The sequence below is a fragment of the Onychostruthus taczanowskii genome, unplaced genomic scaffold (assembly GCF_017590055.1).
Source record: "Onychostruthus taczanowskii isolate IOZ18803 unplaced genomic scaffold, ASM1759005v1 scaffold112, whole genome shotgun sequence".
In the NCBI taxonomy this organism is placed as follows: Eukaryota; Metazoa; Chordata; class Aves; order Passeriformes; family Passeridae; genus Onychostruthus; species Onychostruthus taczanowskii.
Window position 1 is genome coordinate 1,158,074 of NW_024497852.1, and position 21,077 is coordinate 1,179,150.

General features: G+C 52.1%; 1 protein-coding gene across 1 annotated transcript; it reads right to left on the reverse strand.

The window, feature by feature from the left end:
• Nucleotides 1–1,374: 1,374 nt before the first annotated feature.
• On the reverse strand, nt 1,375–21,077 carry DPP9 (dipeptidyl peptidase 9). The gene is made up of 21 exons (XM_041424553.1): nt 21,024–21,077; nt 19,190–19,277; nt 16,544–16,797; nt 13,841–13,953; nt 12,974–13,147; nt 12,281–12,449; nt 11,999–12,112; nt 11,606–11,734; nt 11,052–11,113; nt 10,437–10,537; nt 8,905–9,082; nt 8,551–8,716; nt 8,390–8,469; nt 6,468–6,620; nt 6,197–6,332; nt 5,188–5,333; nt 4,531–4,677; nt 4,234–4,386; nt 3,564–3,706; nt 3,081–3,192; nt 1,375–2,678 (listed from the first exon to the last, which is right to left on the reverse strand). Exons 2-21 carry the CDS (start codon nt 19,243–19,245, stop codon nt 2,586–2,588), a joined length of 2,679 nt encoding a protein of 892 aa, XP_041280487.1. The 5' UTR covers nt 19,246–19,277; nt 21,024–21,077; the 3' UTR covers nt 1,375–2,585.

Genomic DNA, 21,077 nt, shown 5'->3' on the forward strand with positions numbered 1-21,077 from the left:
TTATAGCCTGAGGAGTGATTTTGTTTTAAAAATAAGTCCTCAAGAACATCTGTTCTCCCTCCACACCATCCACCTAAAAATAAAGCCCCACAGGGTGGGTTTTGGGAGAGAAATGCCTCCCAAGCCACTCTCAGGTCCCAAATTCTCGAGGAAGAGTGGTTTTTGCCTGGTTTCCCCAGCACCTGCTGATTCCTCTGTCATTACCACTCACTCAGGAAATTAAGCCAGCCTCATCCCCCAGCTGCAAATCCTCCACCCAGAGCCACCCCGCTGCCACCACCCTTCCCGCGGGACCGGGCTGGGACCTCCCACATCATTTGTGTTTGAATCCCGACAGAGCCTGCTCCATATGGAACAGCTCCGCGACATTTCCCAGCTCATTCCTCTCGGGATTCTCAATCCCCAAAAGATGACCAACCCCTTTCGAGGGTGCCAAAAAATCCTGCAGCAAGCTGGGGGATCAGAGGAGGCAACAGATCTGCAAACTCTTCCAGACAAGAGCGTCTTAAGACATTTTAAGGAACACTCAGCTTTTCGGGGACAGAAAAAAGCAGTTTAAATTAAGCCTAAAAATTAAATTAGGGAAGCACAGCAACAAACTCTGCAAAAATAAAGCTTCTTACCACGCAGCAGCACCCAGCCAGCTGTGAGGAACAGAGGGTGAGGCTTTGCTGGCTGCAGGGTGCTTTTATAGACACATCTCAGAGGTGCAACTTCCTCCAGCCCAGTCCCTCCTTCCACCCCCTCTGACCTCAAAACTCACACCTGAGGTGCTTCGTAGCACCTAAGCCACATCTGCAATATTGGGACAATTATTTGGACAAGAAGAGGTGGGGGGAAATCTGCTCCCAGCCATCCCCAGGAACCCAAATGCTCCATCTGGAAGAAGCTCTGCATTTAGAACAAGCCCCCAGCAGCAGCCTCGGGGCATTAAGAGCGGGTTAATTAACAGCAGCTCCCACGGAGGAAGGCAAAGCAAGGCCGGGTTTGGGAGCTTTGGGCTGGGAGGGCGAGCAGAGGCAGGCTGTGTGTCCCAGAGTGGGAGCAGAGCAGCTGCACCCCCAGTCCCACCGAGGGAGGAGGGAGGGAGGGAAGGAGGGAGGGAGGGAAGGAGGGAGGGAAGGCGGGAGAGAGGGAGGGAGGTGCCCACCCCAGGCTGCTGCTGACTCGCTCAAGGTCACGCCGAGCCCAGCACACAGCCCAGGATTCCCAAGCCTCCGTTGCTTGGATCGTGCTTCCCCCGAGGAACATCAGGGATTTAATATTCTCTCCACTGCTCGGCACAGAAAGAACAGAGCACTTGGCTTTCAGCAGAGCTGCTCTGGCTGTGGCAGCAGCTGCTGCTTCCTCCTGCCCCCCAAAGCAGCCACCACGTCTCTTTCCAATATTTTAATGAGTCGCTACATCTTACACTCATAATTATAAAAGAATAAGAATCCATAAAAATATTTTCTTTTCATAATACGCACTTAAAATACTCCAGGGCAAGTCAACGTGGTTCATTTGGGTGGGTTTTGTTTGTGTTTTCGTTTTGCCCCTGGCAGAACCCTTGGCTTGAGGGGGGGACGTGCTCCCCTGAGGTGTGATTGCTCAATCCCCCTCCCCAGAACTGCAGTTCCCGTTGCCCAGGTCAATAAAAACCAGGAGAGAGCATTGCTGAGTACACGGGCAGGGGGACCAGTCACTGACCCGCAGAGAACTGAAGCACAGCCGATTTCAGTGCACATTGGAAAGCTCAGGGAAGGACAACGGGGGTCGGGAGGCGGCACAGAGAACGGAGGGAGGGAGGATTTGCATAAATACCATCCATCTTGTGTTGCAAAAACCCAAATGCTGCTGTGAGCTCTGGAGAGAGGCTCTGGCTGTAGCCAGCTGCCAGTGCTACCTGTTGGCACAACTCTGTGAGAGCGGCCATGAGAGGAAGGATCAGAGGGCGCCGCTGCCGGCCCCAGCCACTTCCTCCATCTGCTCTGCAAATTTAAACTTGAAAATAGATATATATAAAAAAAGAAAAGACTAGTTGCATGCTTCTGTAGAGCTCTCTTCAGCTCCCAGGGCTCCAGTGTGGCAGCAGGGCCAGGACACAGAGCACATCCCCAGGTGAGCAGTAGGTAGTTCTCTTCCCTCGCACTCCTGGCTTAAGGCAGCTTCTGATTCCGCTCTTCCGTTTCCAACACAGGCACTGAGCTCTTGCAGGGAAGAGTTTGGGAACTGCACAGGTGCAGTGGAAGAGGAAAAGGATTGGGGAGAGAGAGATGGACACAAACCTCAGCCTCGGGACACAGACCACTGTCCATTGATTCCCAGGAGAGAGGGAGTAGCAGCAAAAAAAAGCATTGAACAGCCAGGCTGGAGGAGAGGAGGAGGACGAGCAGCCGAGCAGGGGCAGACCTCCAGCTTGGAAAGTGAGAGAAGGTGGCACTGTCCAAAGGGAAGGCGCCCTCCAGCTTTTCCCCCTGGCCTGGGGGTATCCCCAGCCCGACGTGGGCACTCAGCCCCCTGTGCTCTGGGCTGGACGCTGCCGGGGAGCGGGAGGGCACGGGGCAGGTGAGCTGTCAGTGTCCAGTCTGCAGAGGCTCGTGCTCTCAGAGGTATTCTTGTAGAAAGTGCAGCAGCGTGATTTCGTAGTGCTCTCCTGACTCAGGGCACCGAATACTGTGTCTCTCGTTGGGGTAGATCTGTGCCAGGGCAGACAGGGGGCATTGGTCACTCAGCAGGCACAGAACTCCCTCCCCTCAGCCCTGCTCCCTTCCCACCCAGTCTCCATCAGGACAAAGAAGTGCCAGGGAAGGTCTGGAGCACCCCCTGCTCACCGCAGCCACCCCTGCCAAGAGGGACACAACAGCTCGTGGAGGAGGAAAGTTCCAGGCCCCAGGGCAGCAGCCCTGCCTGCACATGCCACAGCTGCCAGCCATGGAACAGCCACAGTGCCACCTCCCGGCCTCCTCAGTGCAGCCAGGCGGCCCCAGCACAACAGGATGTGGGGGATCTGCCTCCCTCCCCTCCCATCCCCAGAACACACAGCAGGGAACTTTCTCCAGACTGATGGGACCTTCCCTCCCCACTCCTGTCCCTCCTACCTGCAGCTGGTAAGGTTTTCCAGCCCGGATTAGCTGCGATACCAGGAAGTTGGTGTGAAAAAAGTGCACATTTTCATCCAAAAAGCCATGGAGGATCAGCAAACGATTTGGCCTGGACATGGGGTGAGAGATAAGGAGAGAAACAGGATGAGAAACCAGATGGAAAACACAACGAGGCACCAGATAAAAGCTCTGCAGAGGGTTTGAGCAAAGAGCTTCCAGCTGGACAAGGCAAACCCAAGAGCAGTGCCAGGCCATGGCCACGGGCCTCAAGCCCTCCCTGGCAGGGGGCCTTGAGCAAAGACCTTCCAGCTGGACAAGGCAAACCCAAGCAAGAGCAGTGCCAGGCCATGGCCACGGGCCTCAAGCCCTCCCTGGCAGGGGGCTGTGACCCAGCTGCTGCCGAGTTAAAGAGGATCAGAACCCCTCCATGCCCCTGGGATTGAGCAGGGCTGCAGGAGCAGGTCTGGGGCAGGTACTCACTCGTTGGGAAGCTTTTCCACGTGCAGTGCCACCGAGCCAGCCTCGTAGCCCTGCTGGTTGTTCTCGGGGACGTCCATGTAGCGCTCGGTGTAGCCGGTGTCGTAGGCCATCCACACGGTGACAGGGGCACCTGCTATGGCAATCTGTCAAACAGAGAGGTGCCACCACACAGCCTCCGTTACGGCCTGCTCAACAGCCCCAGTGCTCCCTGCTTTCCTGGAGAGGCAGGAGAAAGGCTCTGGGCTGCTCTGTCACTCAGGATTCTCCTTCAGCACTCCCACGCACAACCCAGATTCCTCCTCCTGCTGCTGTTCCTCTTGTGGTCACAGTGGGAAAAATTCCTGCACATCAGCACTAAAGGCCTCCCCTCTGCAAGGAGGAGTTGGGAATGATCCAGAAACTGTGCTGGGGACTTGGGATGGGGAATAGCACACCATTATCTCCCTGTATGGCAAACCAAGCCCATCCAGAGCCATCCTCCTCCAGCCCCACCAAGGATGAGCTGCAGCAGGACACAGGACTGGAGCTGGGAGCTCCAGGCAGGCAGGACAGGGGGACATTTCCACCTGTCCACCCCTAATAAACCAAAAAGCCAATTCCAGCTGCCAAGAGGGACTGAAGCTGCGAGAGCCAAGTGTCCCAAAGGTGCCAGCCCCACGTGCAGGCTCACCTTGAAGACGTTGGGTTTACAGATGAGCCCCATGAGGGACAGAAAGCCCCCGTAGGACCAGCCGTGGATGGCGACCCGGCTCAAGTCGATGAACCCGTATTTTTCTGCTACATAATGTAAACCTTCCACCTGGTCCTCTATCTCCACCTGACCCTAAAAGGCAAAAAGGAGACTTCATGTTAGTGGACTTGATACATTTAGAAACTTGAGACACAAACACTCTCACAGGAAACGATCAGCCACCACCCCCAGGGAGGACAAACGATCAGAGATTCCCCAGCACAAGGAGGACGTTACCATTTGGTTCTTCAGGGCCCCTTCAAATTTGAGGCCTCGCTGGCATGATCCCCTTCCATCAATCACCACCACAGCATAGCCCAGGGATGCCAACGTGTTCAGCCGCAGGTACTTGATGCCTTTGAAGGAGTTGTTCACCAGCTGCACCTGCACAAGGAGGGAGGAAGAGTTTCAGAGCTGAGCAGGTGCCTTCCAGTGCCTTCCTCTGCCAGTGGAGGATCCTGAGCTGGACAGCTCATCGAGCTATCAGAGCCATAGAAATCAAACCACATGCTGGAAAAGTCATCTGAGGTTTGAAGCAGAGGTCAAACACAGGGACAAAAGGAGTAGCTTTAGATGGGATATTATGAGGAAGTTTTTTGTTGCAATGGTGGTGAAACCCTTGCACAGGGTGCCCAGAGAAGCTGTGGCTGCCCCATCCCTGGATGTGTTCGAGGCCAGGCTGGATCTCTGAACAACCTAGGACAGTGGAAGGTGCCCCTGCCCATGGCAGAGGTGGCACTGGATGGGCTTTAAGGTCACGTCAACCCTGACCATTCCATGATTCCATGACAGTGTTCATTGCTACCCGAAGTGCAAGTCTTGATGCATGACTGACAGAGCTCTGCCCAGGGCAGCAGCCCCAGCCCTGACCCCAGCATTCCCCTGGCTTTTTACCTGAGGGCCTCCATACACAAAGAGCACCGTGGGATGCTTCTTGCCAGGCTGCACATCGTGGGGTTTGTAGACCATTCCGTAGAGCTCCACGTCCGACTGCGTGCGGAAGTGGAAGATCTCCGGGGGGACGTAGTCTGGGGGACAGCCTGCAGCAGGAGGGTCACACACAGTGCTGAGGGTCTGAGCAGGCTCTGCTCCCACTCCCTGAACCCCCTGAATCTCTGGGGGGATGTAGTGGGGGGACAGCCTGCAGCAGGAGGGTCACACACAGTGCTGAGGGACTGAGCAGGCTCTGCTCCCACCCCCTGAACCAGCCCTGTCCAAAGCTGACCCTGAGCAGGGCTCCTTCAACACCAAACCACGCCAAGGCTTAGCAAAGCCCCTCCCTGGGAAGTACAGCCTCCACAGGGAAGGGATTCCTCAGGAAAGCCTCAGTGGCTGGGAGTTCTCCAATGGGCACTGTGCCACAGCAGCAGGGTGGGAGAAGGTAACAACAAAGTGTTTGCAGCAGGGGCTCAGGTGCTGCTGTGAGCTGTACCTAAACCTTTAAAACCTGCAGAATGGAGCAACCACTGTATCCCAGGTACTGGTCCCTTCCCTCTTCAGACAAATCACACACAAAAAAAAAAGCACCTTCAAGTGCTCAAGACCAGGTTGAACAGGGCTTGGAGCAACCTGGACTAGTGGCAGATGTCCCTGACCATGGCAGGGCAAGAGAACAGGATGGACTTTAATGTCCATTCTCACCTAAACCATTCAGTGACTCCACAGTAAAACCACATCCTTGTGTGTGTGTCAACTCTGTACACCCTGGAGCAGGACTTTTGCTCCATGTGTGAAACACATCAAAACCCACAGAACATTTCCTGGGCAAGTGAGAAATATCTCCCCCACAAGATAAGATAACATGATTGACCTTCCCTCAGAGTGAAGGTGCTCAGAGCCCTTCCCTCCCCATCACTCTTGGCTACTGCTGGGAGGCCCCACTGGCCCATTCTCCAGGACTTACTGGCTGCCTCCATCATGCTGGCCCAAAACTTGGGCTGCTTGTGGAGTGGGTCGTCGTCAGAGCCGCTGAGCTTGTAGATGTGCACACAGGGAGGAGTGCTCACGCTGCTGTAGTGGCTGATGAACATGTCAAAGTTCTGGCAGGGAACACAGGAGGGTCAGGGGATGAGGTCCTGCACTGCCCACATCTCCAGCATTACTGGCACAGGTCATTGCCATTGCCAGTCAGGATCCCTGCCAGTCAGGAGATGGGAATCCAAGGAACAACCAACCTGGCTCATGGAGCAGCTGTGGGAGAAGCCTGGAGTGGTGAGGCGCACGATCTCCCCGGGAGCCTCGTAGCTGACCACGTAGAGGTGGTGCTCCAGCGGGGTGTCCTTCGTGCCTTGGAAATACACCAGCTTGGTGGCCTCATTGACCCAGATCTGTGCCAGGAGAGAGGCCTCAGGGACAGGCAGGGACGAGCTCTGCTCCTCTGCCAGCCCAGGACACACACACACCACGACAGGGCTGCTCAGGGCAGGGGGCTGAGGGGCCAGAGAACACACACAGCACTTGGGAGAGCTGCAGGCAACACAAGGCAGTGACAGACTGCAGCAGTCCTCAGCCCTTTTGTTAAAGACTCAAAACATTTGCCTATTAATGGGCATAAAAAGCTGGGCTTTGTTCCCTGCAGGTTAACAGGAAGCCATCCTCTTAACAAGGAACATTCTGTGCTTGTATGACATCCTACAGAACCATGGAATCATTCAGAAAATGGACAAACCCCTCCAAGATGAACCAGGAACCCAGCAGCACTGTGTTCACCACTAAGCACATCCCCATGTGCCACATCCACACCCTTCTGACCACTTCTGGGGTGGTGACAGCCTGTCCCAGTCCTGATCACCTTTCCAGTGAAGCCATTTCCTCCATCTCCAGCCTAAATCCCCCTGGAGCAACGTGAGGCTGTTTCCTCTGCTCCTGTCCCCTGCTGCCTGGGAGAAGAGCCCAGCCCTCACCTGGCCACAGCCAGCATGGCTGGATTGTAAAGGTACAGGTACCTTTTTTCCAGCCATCATGGTCATGAATTCCCATTCGTGGGAGGACCAGTCTAACAGCTCTCAGCACCAAACTTTGAGACACACTAAAATAGGTTTTACTGTCCAGATAAAGCTGTTTCTAAAAACCACCCAGTCAGGCAGGAACAGAGGCGACAGCTTTTAAATCCTGCATTGATCCAGCAACAGTAACTGAACTGTTTTTCCACCTTACAGTTTCCAAATGCTATTTCTGGCTAACCCACAGTTTGAAGACCCCTGTGAACAGCAAAGGGAAAAACATCCAACTCAATTGGCCAGGAAAACCAGGCAGAGCCCTGTGGAGCAACAAATGCATCAAAATAATTGCTGCTAACACAATTTTAGCCATAACACATGCAGGGAAGAGCTGTGGCCAAAATCAACAGCATGTACAGTGAGAATCCACATGGGGAGGGACAGCAGGTTAATTGCAGATTGAGGAAAAGCAGCAGAAACCAAAAGCTTGGAGCTGCTGGTCTTTTAAAAAGCGAGAAGTGAAAATCCAGATTAATTGGAAATGAACAGACAAGGTCTTTATTTTGACAGAATCACCTGGGAGTGTTAAAGATCAGACTCGGAGTTAATTCCTGAAGCAAAAATGAAACTAGGTTTCTACAAGATTAATAAAAATTCATTTCTGGCTGTTCTGCAAGCGACAACAGACACAGCTTCTCCATATTCCAAATTGCTTTATATTCCCCAGCTGCCTTGCTCCTAAAGGCTCTGTTGAGGGATCAGCTGGAGACCAAGAGTTCACTCTGAGTGCCAGGACACATTTCCACATTGCAAGAACTCATTGGAGTTAAAATGCCTCAGCAAAGGCAGCAATCCCCAGCTTCTCCACAAAATGGTTCTTTGTTGCTCTTAAACCTCAGACTTGTGTCCTTTTTTATGGCCTGACCCACTCCTGGGATTTTCCTAAGGAGCAATCCGAAGTCTGATTAAGAAGGCAATCAGATCCATGTGCACTGGCCTACAGCACTTCTGGGGAAAGCAGAGGCAGCAATAAAAACAGCAACAAAATGAAGCTTAAGCAGTTCTAGCAAGTCCCAAGCGTAAGGGAGGACTCAGGCCAGGACTGGGGGCAGAGAATGCAGAGCTGAGCACTGCAAGAGAATAAAAATAACCCCTACCTTGGATCCGTGCCTCGCCAGCACCTCCCACTCCCCACCAGTCAGGGCAACCTCCTCCTTGATGGGACATTTGAAATCATCTACAAGAGAGACCACGAGCATAAATCACTGCCCTCCCCAAAGGACAGCAGGAGGGGAGCTCCCAGGGCTGCAGCCCTTACCCTCACTGTGGACACAGGGCTGCACCCAGTCGTGGCTGCCTGGCTTCAGGATTGCTGTCACCCTGTACAGGTGACAGAACCCCGTTTTGCACTCGTTGGCTCGGATAAAGCAGAGCTCTTCCTCCTCCCCCTCCGGCTGGATGAAAGGATAGAAGATGTCATGGACCTGCCACACAAGATGAGAAACCTGTGAGTGATTTGCTTTATCAAACCCCTGATTCAACACCAAATTTGGGACTGAGTAGCAAAGCTGCCATAGCAAGGACTTAACTGGACACCCAATCAACATGAGAATGGTTAACTGAGGGGAGGAAGGGGCAGCCTGTGTTCTCCTCCCAGCTCTGAGCCTCTTACATTTATCCACACATCAGTGGTTTCTTCATAGATCACAAATGGCTGGACATTTTCTGGCACAGTTTTGGCAAATTCAGCACGCTGCTCCTCATTTTCTGGGACTGGAATAAAGAGTGCTGGAGGCAGAAGGACTAGCTGGAGCCTCTGCTGAGGTCTGTCTAGGAACATAGCCCAGGCACTGGGGAAAGAAGTCGGAGGTGAAAGTCAGTACCACAGAATAGAGGTCCCTTTCCAACACTCAGAACATGCATCCTTTTCTTTCCCCTGCTGCCAGAAAGGATTTGGGCATCTGAATGCAAAGCTTTTCTCATCACTGCTGCCTTCTAATCCCCTGGAAGCTGTGCCAACACACACGTACTGCCAGACAGCTCTGGTATTTCACAGGGGTATCGCTCAGGCGAGATGTCTGACAGATCTGCCAGTGCCTGTTCCAAGGGAGCACTGCTAACACAGCCCTGTCTCCAGAATGGAACTCCTCCTTGGACACCCCTCCACCAGGAAGCACTGTCTGTGCTCCAGCTCAAGTGATCACCCTCCAAGAGCTCTGTCTGCAGCCTCCTCCTCGCGCTCTGGCAGGGAGAGGCACAGACCCAACACGAGTGCCAGGAGAAGGAGCTGCTTCAGCCCAGCCCTGCTCCCCTCCAAGGAGAGTCCCTGGAAGTGCTGCTGCACTGCAGGCTCTCAGCACGACAGATGGCAAAGCACAGCCACCCCAAGGCCTGTGAGTGCATCCAGGGGAGTTTCATCGTGAAAGACAGATTTGAAAAGAGCCAGTTCTCCCCCAGCGCCGCAGGATTTCAGGAACTGAGATATTCAGCACATTTAGATAAGCTCTGGTGCAGAACATCACAATCACCTCTGGGATTACCTGCTGGAAAGCTCTCTAAATTTCCTTTCCAGAGCAGAAAATTAATGATGAGTTACAGAATGCCACCTTCAAAGACAGCCAAGTCACCTTAACTTAATCTGCAAGCACACCAGTTAACAGCCAGGCTTGGGAGGGGGAAAAATTAAGAACTTCAAAATTTCAATCAGATTGGGGTGAATTCTGTAACTCTTCAGGCAAGACTGTGTATCCCATTTGCAGCAATAGCCAGCCCCAGAGCAATCCTTCTCTTTGGACATGCTGCATGAAGGATGTGGCACCACAGACCCTGCCCCTGTGCTGTGACTCAGGCTTTGAGGACCAACTGTGCAACGAGCCAAGATAAAACTGACCACAGAACACCCCCATTTTCAGCAGGAAACACACTGTGCCTGTGTTAAACACCTTCAGCTGCAAAGAATTCCCCAGGACTGCCCACTTACTGTATCAATGTCATTTAACTCTGGTTGTGACAAAGCCCAGCCTGTCACTCTGCTCTGCTTCGTTCCTACTCTTAGGATGTTACAGCACTGAAGAAACCAAATAGTCATGTGCCATTTCTGGCACTCAGGGCTTTAAAACCAGGTCATGAACAGCACAAGCATGTTGAGGGTCTGCAACCAGAGGAGCCCTTGGGAAAGTTATTTTGGGAGGAAAATGGACTTACTATTTGCCATCCCGGGTCCATCCAGCACGGGCAATGTACTCCACAGTGGGAAACAAGGCAGCAAAGGGTTGCACCAGCTCTTTGTCCTGAGCACACACAATCTGCAGCAAAACCAAGGCCCAACATCAAATGAGAGCAAGCAGAACTCACCACCTTCTCCCAGGGAAGCTCAGGGAGATGGCAGAACAAGGAAGTTTAGCTACTGGCATCAGCAAGGGTCAGGTCAGGAGAAGCAAGCCTTGCTACAAAGAGCAGGAAGGGAAAGACAGGCTTCAAAGCAAGATGATTTTGGCATTCAGCCACAGGAAAGGACACAGGCAGGGACTGAAGCCTCGGATTAGACCTGGCTCCAGCCCTCCTGCCTCTGCCATGGTGCACCAGGCAAGCCCCACTTTCCCCTTCCCTCCACATTCCCAGCTGAATCTCCCCCAGAATGATTCTTGTCAGCATTTGAAGTATTTCTGTTTCTTGGATAAACACATTAGAGATCCAGCTATTACAAGAGAATAAAAAACCCAGACTAACACTATTTAGGATTTCTTTGCGACCTTGTTTTAATTCCAGGGAGCTTCAAAAACCCTCCTGTGCAATGTCCCTTTCTGAGTTATCACTTACCTTACCCTTGCTGTCTGTTTTAAATTCTGCCAGTTTCAATGTAATCTTGGGGTTTTTGCTGCCTGCAGAGAAGAAGTGAAAAAACACCAAATGATCAAGCTGAACATTCTGTGGTTACACAAAATACAGCTTCTAAAGGAGAACTGCCCCTGGTCCTACTCTGGCTCTGTGTGAATTTACAAATATCAAATATGTATGTGACCAAACACCAGAGTCATCCTGGGAATGGGAACAGTTTGCTTTGCCTTCCCTAGCTGGCTGTGCACGTTCCCAGGAGGGAGAGGAAAGATGGGATTCAGAAAGCATTCCACAATATGCCAGCAGATATATTCCACTTCCTCAGCAACGCTTTCATTTAGGGCTGGGATTTAAAGTTCAGCCTTTCTTGCAGCAGGTTTTGGGATTAGAGAGTCAATTAGGTCTCAACTTTTACAACCTGTTTCTACATCCCAGTAAGTGCCCAGATTAATGATGCCAAGTTTATAGCCCCAATTCCACTGCTGATTCCAGCAGGAGCCCAAAGCTGCCTCAGCAGCCCCACGTGTTTCACCCACCTGTCCTGGGGTACCGATAGGAATCTGTTTTTCTCTCCTCCAAGGCAGGTGAAGGAACATGAATTATCTCCACCTCTGACTCATCCACTTCCTCATACAAGATCCGCAGTGTTTTCAAATCCTCTGAACCTGGGACAGAGAGCAGGAATGTTTACAACAGCATTTCCTGCTGCTTCTGGCCTGCCTGGAGCACTGGTGCAGAGGGAACACCTGCTCAGCCCCAGCTCTTAGTGACCACCTGCAAACACCCCACAATTATAATCCCCTCAGTGCTTTGCTCCTTCAGCTGATCTCCCCAGGAACAGCCCAAAGGCAAATCATGCTCAGAACCTCATTCCTAGCCAGAGGCAGCAGTCACAGTGCCAGGATTTGATGGGCAGAACAGTGACTGACCTTCTGTGGACGCTGTGGGACACCACCAATAGCCCGTGAACCGATCAAACTCCTCCTGAATGACAAAAGTGGCTACTCCAGCAGACTTGGGGTCATCCAGAACATTGGATAAGCCTGGAGAGGAACAAAGGCGAGACAGCATTTGCATTTTGCATTTACATCTCCTTGGAAAACGCTGACCCAAAAGACAAATGCACTTGTAAGAAATGAGGCAGGAATGTGGGTGTTTGCAGGCCAGGTTCCTCAGCAGGAATTCCCTCTGGGGTGGAGGAAGCCCCACACCTTTATGGCAGTAGGTCATGCGCCTCTCCTCGCCCGTCTCGATGTTTGCCACCCACAGGTCGTTGTTGTTAATGAAGGAGAAGAAGGCTGGGTCAGCAGGGCAGATTTTGGGATCCATCCGTGGCCCCGTGCACTGAGTCTTGATCTCCAGAGGCTTCATTGGAGACACCTGTGGCAAGAGACACACACACAGAGCTGGGTGCCACGTCAGCTCTGAGGAGAAAAAGCCTCAGTCTGAGACACAGCACAGCCCAGGGGATGATGGCAAATGTGACCCTGGCAGGACAAGAGCAGCCACCATAACCAAACAGGTGAAGATGTGGAAGATGTGGAGAGGAGGAGCCACAGAGATGCTCCAAGGCTGAAGCCCCTCTGGAGCCAGGCTGGGAATGTTCACTGCAGAAGACCTCAGAGCCCCTTGCAGTGCATGAAGGGGCTCCAGGAGAACCCCCTGCGAGGGTGGGGAGCCCAGAGCAGCTGTGGCTGCCCCTGGATCCCTGGCAGTGTTCAACACCAGGCTGGGAGCACCCTGGGATAGCGGGAAGTGTCCCTGCCCATGGCAGGGGGTGACACTGGGATGGCCTTTAAGGTCCCTTCCACCCCAATCCAGCCTGGGATTCCACGTGCAGCCATCTCCAACCCAAACCATCAAGGCCCTTTGAGGTGAGTCCATGAAATCCCTGGCAGACTCACCATGAAGCCATTCTTGCCCCCATCTCGACAATGGAAGAGGCTGTTGCTGGCCTGGAAGAGGAACAGGCCACTCTCACTGTGGAAATCATAGGATGTTATCCCAAAGACACCCAGTCTCTTGCGCTCCCTCAAGAGCTCCTCCTCTCTGGAATACATCCCGTGGTGAGGGGTTGCCTAGAATTGAAGGAAAGGAATATCTGAAAGGATTTGCAAGGAGAGCAACGTTCACAGGAGTGCTCTGAGCCTGTCACAACCCCCCAGCTCAAACAGGCAGCAGTGTCAGGGTACAGGTCCCCAATTCCTGTTGTCCAGGCTACACCTCTGGGGTCCAGGGGGCCTAAACCCCCCACACCCCCCAAATTTCCCCCTACAGGAGGGCTGAGCTGTGAATCTGTCAGTTCTACAGTTGGCACTTCAGCATGAAGCGAGAACAGCTGCGCCTGCTCTGCTTATGCAAATCAGATGTAACCAATTAACTTAATGACGTTATCTGCAGCCTTCACAAACAGTTTCCATGTCAGACACTGCAAACAAAAGTTCTTCCGGGATCTTGAATTACCCTGGAGAGAACTCGCAGCCCAAACGGGGTCAAGACAGATAAATTCTGTTCCACCAGGAGCTTTTCAAGCAGGGCTGAAAAGACCAACACCCTCCAGGGCTGTCAGTGACAAAGGGCATGAAGACACTGAAACCAGGGAGGGGAAAGTTCCCTCCCTTCCTGCTGCACTCACAACAGTGTAAGGCAGAAGCAGCAATTTAAACTCAACTTTTCTGACTTTTTAAAAGCAGGAAGGATGACAGACACCATACAGATGTCCCCACCACAGCATCACCCAGCTTCCCCAGGCTCTTCCCACTCTGGCTTACCTGAAAGTGGTCCAGCATCTGTTTCCAGGACAAGAGCAGCAAGGCCTCCTTCCGTACCTTTTTGGGAATCTCTGAGTAAAGAAGGGAATTCTCTCTGCTACCATATGGCATTCCTGTGGGAGGACAAAAGCATCATCCTACTTAAGATGAATTAGCCAGGACAAAGAGGCCCATGAGCAAATTCCAACACAAGTCTGGAAACAGGGGCTGGGGCCCCCACATTCCTTCCCAAGCAGCTCCCAGATCAATCCCAGAATAACATCTAGACCACTTAGATATTGACTTGTTTGGAATTTTCCTAAGCAAGATTTAACACTACCCCACCTCTCCAGAATGTTTTAGGTCCAATTTTCCCCTCTGTGCCTGTCCTCCCATGCTCCAGATCCACTCTAAGAGCACCACTCCCTGAATGGGTGACACAACATTACTCTCCACATTTCTCATACAGAAATTTGCTACAGGGACCTGATTCAGGCCAAGGCAGCAGCTTGCAAGGGGGGAAGGAAAAGCCTGGAAGCTCCAGAGAGCCCATTCAAATGGGAAACAGTATCCTACAGAGTCAAAGACCTTGTCATTTTACATAAGCCTTTGACTGTGGTTATCAAATGAGCTCCTGGCCTTCATCCAACTTCCAAAACAACCATCAAATATCCTGAGGTGTGATTTTGACAGTTTCCACAAAAACAAAGACCATGAACTTGCCCTCTACTTATGCTGCAGAGACTCCCTGGATCAGAAATTCACACAGGGATCTGTGCCCTGGTACTGCCTACTCTGCACATGTTCTGGGCAGAACAGAGAGATTTCTGAGCTGGCTGACCCAGCAGTAGTTACTTCAAATTAAAACTGAAATATTAATAAGTGCTCAGGAAGCAGAGCAATATGTGAAGATCTAATCCTCAGAGATCCAGGAACACCAAAGTGCTGAGCATGTGGTGTTTAACATAAGCAGCATCTGCCACGATACAACACAAAACTCTGTGGGGATGGCCCAGGAATGATTGAGGATGGCCACACAGGAAAAACTGCAGAGAGGAACAAATGACTCTGGACACACATGTCTGACACTCAGGCAACTGTGACCTGGACTTCCCTTCCCCTCATGTTAGAACTTTCTCCAGTGACCTCAGGCTGACTACAATCAATTGGCATTTACAAGGAAAATATTGCCTTCCTCCCCGAAAGACAGTTTACTTTGCTTCAAATGAAATATTCAACCCTACAGCAAAGTTCATCAGGACTCTCCATCCACTCCTCAGTTTTATTTAAACACTTTAAAATGTTATTTCATGCTGGGGCAGTAACAGCACACTGAGTTAAACACTTGGGAACTTACAGGCTGCCCAGAGAAGCTGTGGCTGCCCCATCCCTGGGAGTGTCCATTTATTATGGCAGAGGAATCAGCATTTAAATCAGAATTTACCCTTTATTAGGGACATCTGAGAAGAGGTACCCTGGGATTACCTGGCTGATGCTGATCTTAACTGAGGGATTAATCTGCTCTAAGCCCTGTGCAATTCCTTAAGGAAGGAAACACTGAAAAGGCACTCGTGTATCCTCATTCCTGGTTCTGGCTCCTGGAACAGTCACACCCTGGCAGAACACCAACCACCCAGGAGCTGGTTTGGTTGCCATTTCATACAACAGAACACTAAAAAAAATTTAAAACGAGCCACTTAGTTCTTTAATCATCTAGATCAAAACCAGTATCAAAGTGAACTGGAAATACATTCAACTTTAAATCAAGCCTCACTGCTCAGACTTGACAAGAAAAATATGCCAGTTCTGGATCCTGCCCTTCAGAACAGCACTTGTGTCCCAAGAATTTATGAGAACTACACAAATCAAATCCTGGCACACAGGAGCTGCTTGGTGACAACACAAATCAGTCCCTCAAATCCAGCATCCTACAGTGACCTACACTCAAAACCTGGAAAAAGAAGGAAGAACAGCAGGGTCACTTCAGGGCAGCAGTAACTGCACAGAGTTGCACATCTGGCAATTTTTGTACTGGCCCAGTAATGATCAGTTCATGCCCCAAAGCACAACAAACTCTTTATAGTCTATAAAGCTTCCCATGTTACCAGCCACAAAATAATCCAGTTACTAAAATCCAACAACTCTGTCACTAATTGCATCGTGCTCCATCTGTAACAAGGGACCTGTACAACACGGAATTCTGCTTTCAGTCCCACTGAAGGAAAGGGAAATTTCCCTGCAAATGCCAGGAACAGCTCATTCCCACCTCAATTTTCTTCCCTGCTCTTGAAAGCATCCTACCTTCATGATACCTAATAAAGCAGGAGACACCACCACCCTGCCATTAATATGTTGCAACATGTAATTAGTCATTACTGACAGCGAATTTCTTGGAAAGTCAGTCTGGTTAATGAAGCAACTAAATCCCATTTCTCCCAGGCTACAGAGGCACGAGATTGTCCCTTCTCTTGCCCCATCCCCTGCGTGACAGAGGACACAAGTGCTGGCTGGCCAGCACTTCCCCTTGTCACAGCTGATCCCTGAGTTTGAGCCCCTGCTCAGCCCCAGGCTTTGCGGAAGGTCCCGCAGGCCTCGAGCCACGTTACCCAATCTCAGTTCCCAAATCTCACAGAGGGAGATCCCTCCCATCCCAACCCTTCCCATCCCTTGCCTGCTGGGTTTGGAAGAGCCCCACGTTCCCCTGGATGCTGGCAGGAGGCTTACCCAGGTAATAGAGGCGGTGAGAGTGCGGGCTGGACTCCTCCGTTTTCCGGACAAACTGGAAATCATGGGGAGCTTTGTTCACTATCATGCCCGAGTACTTCCTGCTGCTGTGAATAATGTCACGCAGCCCATCCCAAGAATGCTTTTGCACCTGGAATTGGGAAGGCACATCCTCCATCTCGACCACTTCGGAGCTGTCCGAGAGCGTGTCCACTGCAGTCATCCTCGCTTCCCCTTCAGAACTGGGCAAAAAACTGAGGGAGGAGTAGAGGGAGAGAATTGAGCCTTAAAATCAAACAGGTGCTCCCTAAACTACAGATCCTGGCATTCTCTGCACTCAAGGATTACATTTTAAACACATTGAAAGGAAAAGTCCGTCTCCCATCCCATTTGGAATCCTGTAAATGAAGATATTGACCTCAGAGAACTCCCTCTCCCAGGGCTGGCTCTAGAAGAAGCTGTTAAAGGAAGCTCAAGCAGCAGATTCTGGTGCAGACAACAAGCAGCCTGACTCAAAGGAAAACCACTCCAGGAATTCGGATGGATATGTCATCAAAGCTATGACCTATCATAAAGGCACATAAACTCCTGCCCTGTGAGACCACACAAGTGGAATCCCCTTCCTATCCCGAAGGAAAACCTGCCCATCTCTTGAGGAGAGAGGTTCAGAGACAAGCACAGCCATTCACTTACCTGAGTGGACACTGAGGCCTGGAATGATGCAAGAGAGATGGGAAATCAGGGGAAAAAAGGGCAACTGCTTTGCTAAGAGAGAGAAGGCAGCAGGAGCAGACCCTGGCTGTGCCCTGAGAAACGTGGCACACATTCCTCAGAGATTTCCAAGTGAGCAGGTGTGGAAGGAGAGGACAAGAACCGCCTCCACATTAACACTAATGTTAATTAGTGGACCCACAGACTTGCCCAAGGTCAGTGATGTCATCCACTGCAAAGCAGGAATGAGCTGAGGACTAGGGAAACCTGTTTCTGACACCCCACTTGAGAAGCAGGACATTTGAGGGGTTTTGGAGGTACCTGAAAGAACGTTACAGAGAATTTCAGAAGAACTTCAGTTTATTGGACAAAATTAGCCTGGATAATTTTGCTCCAAGGAGATAGAATCAGCCTTGTGCAAGGGCTGAAAATGTAACATCTCCTCAGACTCCTAAGTCCCAAATTTGTACAAAATGTACCAAAAGTAACACAAGAACAAGCTCCTAAAATAATTCTGTAGGTACTCCTGGTACCTACTGCCCAGCAGTAAATCCACAGCTTGAAAATGGATGAAGAGGAGCATTTTCCAATCAAAGGCAGGCAGGAAGCCCAAGTGAAACCACAAAAGAGATGTGGGATGTTTTAAGACTGTGTGTCTGTGGCCTCTGCCTGTATCCAGGCTCTCCACTGCAGCAGCTAAAATCACAGCTGAAGGCAGAAGTGCTGCCTGTCAGAAGCACATGACAGAAAGACCATGAAAATCCATAAACTGAGTGCAATTCTCCCAGCCCCATCCCACTGCAGGTCACTCAGCCAGTTAAATACTCTGGCTTCAGCTCACAAAGCCTGGCCCCTGGGTAACTCTCACCCAGCTGATGAATCCACCTCTCTCAACCAGGCTGGCTCCTCAGAAGTGAAAGTTTAACCTTTAAAACCAGTCCACAAATGTGATGCTGGTACCTGTCCCCAGCTGAACTGGAGCCTGGAGCTCCTTCCAAAATATACTGCCATGATTTTGTCATGTGAACAGCACAGCTCTAAGCTTGGCACTGCTCTCATCCTGGTGATTTGGACACTAGAATGGAGTGGGGAAGTGGGGTAAGCAAAGCAGCCACCACACAGACCTGGGAGTGCTGGGAATTACCACTGGAGCTTGGTGGACTCTCACAAAATCACAGAATAGTTTCAACTGGAAGCAACCTTAATGATCATCTAATTCCAAACCCCTGCCATGGGCAGGGATACTTCCCACTAGAAGGGAAAAAAACCTCCTAAAACTTAGGTCCTGGCACGACACAGAGTAAAAGGAAACTCAGATTTCTGCCTCTGTCACTACAGCCACCTCTGGAAAAAGTCCTAGTAAGTATTTGGCAACACTGTGTACAAAAGTAAATAAGGACATGGAGTAACTTAGAGCAGATTTTGGGATTACATTACTCAAATGTGAACTGGATCAAGACACCAGTTATTAACCATCCTAAGACAGGCAGCAATAGCACACAGAAGATTTGCACCTTGCTGGAGAAGGCCTGTCCCTTCTGCCCCACGCTGAGGCAGGGACTGGGATGACTCAGAGCTGCTGCAGGAACACTGCTCTCTCCACTCCCAAAAACATGCAGCTGCCCCTTGGGGGTCTTTTAATGCCATTTGTGCCCTGGCAGGTGAGGTGGGTGAGCCTCCTCTGGGGGAAGGTGTTAGTCTGGAGGGGATAACAAGCACAGGTGGGAAATGAGAACCCGGAAAAAACCGTAAAGCTCGATGCTGGAAGTGAGTGAAACAAGTTCTTGCCCTGAGTCACTTCCTGACTCAGATCCTGACACAGAGCTCCCTGGGCAGGACTGTACAGATGGGATTTCTCAGAACCCTGTCTCAGTGCAGAGGTGGTGGCTGCTCTGTCCCACAGCACACAGAGGCCACACAGGGGCCTGCACATACCTTCTCCAACTTCCTGCAGTCTCGTTTTCCAGACGAACCCTCTTTATCTTCTGCATTAACTACTCAGAGAGCTGGGCAGGACAGCAAACTGGGGAGGAAGAGGGGAGAAAGGAGATTTCACACAGCAGCTGGGTAAAAGCATCTTCCATAGGTCACATTTCCAGCTGAGCACAAATAAATCCTTGGGTTTCATTCCTTGGTCCAAATCTGTTCTGTCAGCACAGCCTGGGTTTGAACAGCCCTGATAAATCTGAGAGACTTCATCTGAACAACGAGGCCCAGTGAACTCTGTGGTGTGCCTCATTCCTTCCCAGAAAATTCTTCTTAAAATCCGAGAATCTTGAGCACTGAACCTTTCTGTCATCCCCTTACCAAAATCCTGGAATTCTTGCAAGTATCAGGTACTAAAAACTGATAAAACAGAGGTCTGGTCCATACACTTAGAGGGAAGAGTCAAACAAAGGACAGACCATAAGGAGCCAGCCAGAGGGTCACAGTCCCATCTGGGACATAAAAACCACATTTATCTTCCAAGCCTGAATGCTGCTTCCCTGTGCCTCAGGCTGCTGCCACGAGGAACCCTGGCTGCCCACAGCAACCTGCTCTCCAGGAGCACAGGAAGGTGCTTCACTGCTCTCCTGTCTCCCCAGGTACAAAGGTCTCTAGCTCTGAATCACAGACACACTCAAGACCCGCCACCGCCTTTTGTCGAGGCTGCTGCTCCCCCCAAACAGCCATTTCTCCACCCAAAGCGCACTCACAGGGGACCAGGAGAGACAAAGGCTCACAAAGAAACTCCCCTGCTGCAGAGGGGAGCAGAGAGGGAGGGAGCAGCAGCGTTCAGCAACGTCAGGGCAGTTTTGGATGCAGGCAGGAAGGGCAGCGGGAGCGATGCTCAGGAATGCTGAGTAACCTGGTCTGATCTCCCAGCTGAGCCTGCCTGGAGCAGGGGCTGCACCAGAGACTTCCCGAGGTCCCGCCAGGCTCGGCTGCTCCGTGATTTTAATGACTCTGAGGAACATCTTAACCCTCACTGCACCCAGCCCAGAGCACGCATTTCACACAGGGAAGGAACAGAAAAATCTTGAACCAGGGGAAAAAAAAAAGAAACTGAGCAAAATACACAAAAGAGATCAGCGTGAATCATCCGGGAAGAGCCAACAGAGCACAGGAACAGAGTCACCTACAGGAGCCCTTACAACGTGTCCCCGTCGTGGCCAGGAGCTTTAAGATCTCCAAAAATTAAAGCAACCGAGGGTGGGATAAGGCGGTGGAGATTTCCCCGGAGAGGGATGAGCTCTGGAAAACGCTGCCAGCAGCCCGTGTCCCTCTGCAGCTCCCGCCGGGAGCTCTGCCCTTGGTGCAGAGGAAAGGCCGGGATTCGGGACAGCAGCAGAGGGGGAACCCCCGGGGACGGAGCATCCTGTGCCCCCATCTCCCTGCCCGCTGCCGCGGCTCCTTCCCGTGCGAGGGCAGCGAGCAGCCCCTCACCCAGCCGGGAATGCCCGCTCCACGGGCAGGGCCCCCCCGTCACCCCATCCCCGGGGGGAGTGAACGGCAAAGCACCGCCGGGGCCAGGCCTGGGGCCAGCCCGGCGAGCGGACGCCTCCCGGGGCAAGGGGAGGCCGCGGCCATCGCCGGGGGGAAAGAGCCCACGGAAGGGGCGAGCACCGCGCCCCCCGGGCACCCCCAGCCCGGGGCAGCGGGGCTGCGGCCCACGGAGCGGAGCCCGCCCGGTTCAGCCGCCCCTCACGGGCGCGGGCCGCACCCGGCCCTGCCCGTGCCGGGGCGGGACCCTCCGTCCCCGCCATCCCCCCCGGCCCTCCTCACTCACCGCGGGGCGCGGCGACCTCCCCGTGCCGGGCGGGGGCGGCTCCTGCGCGGGAGG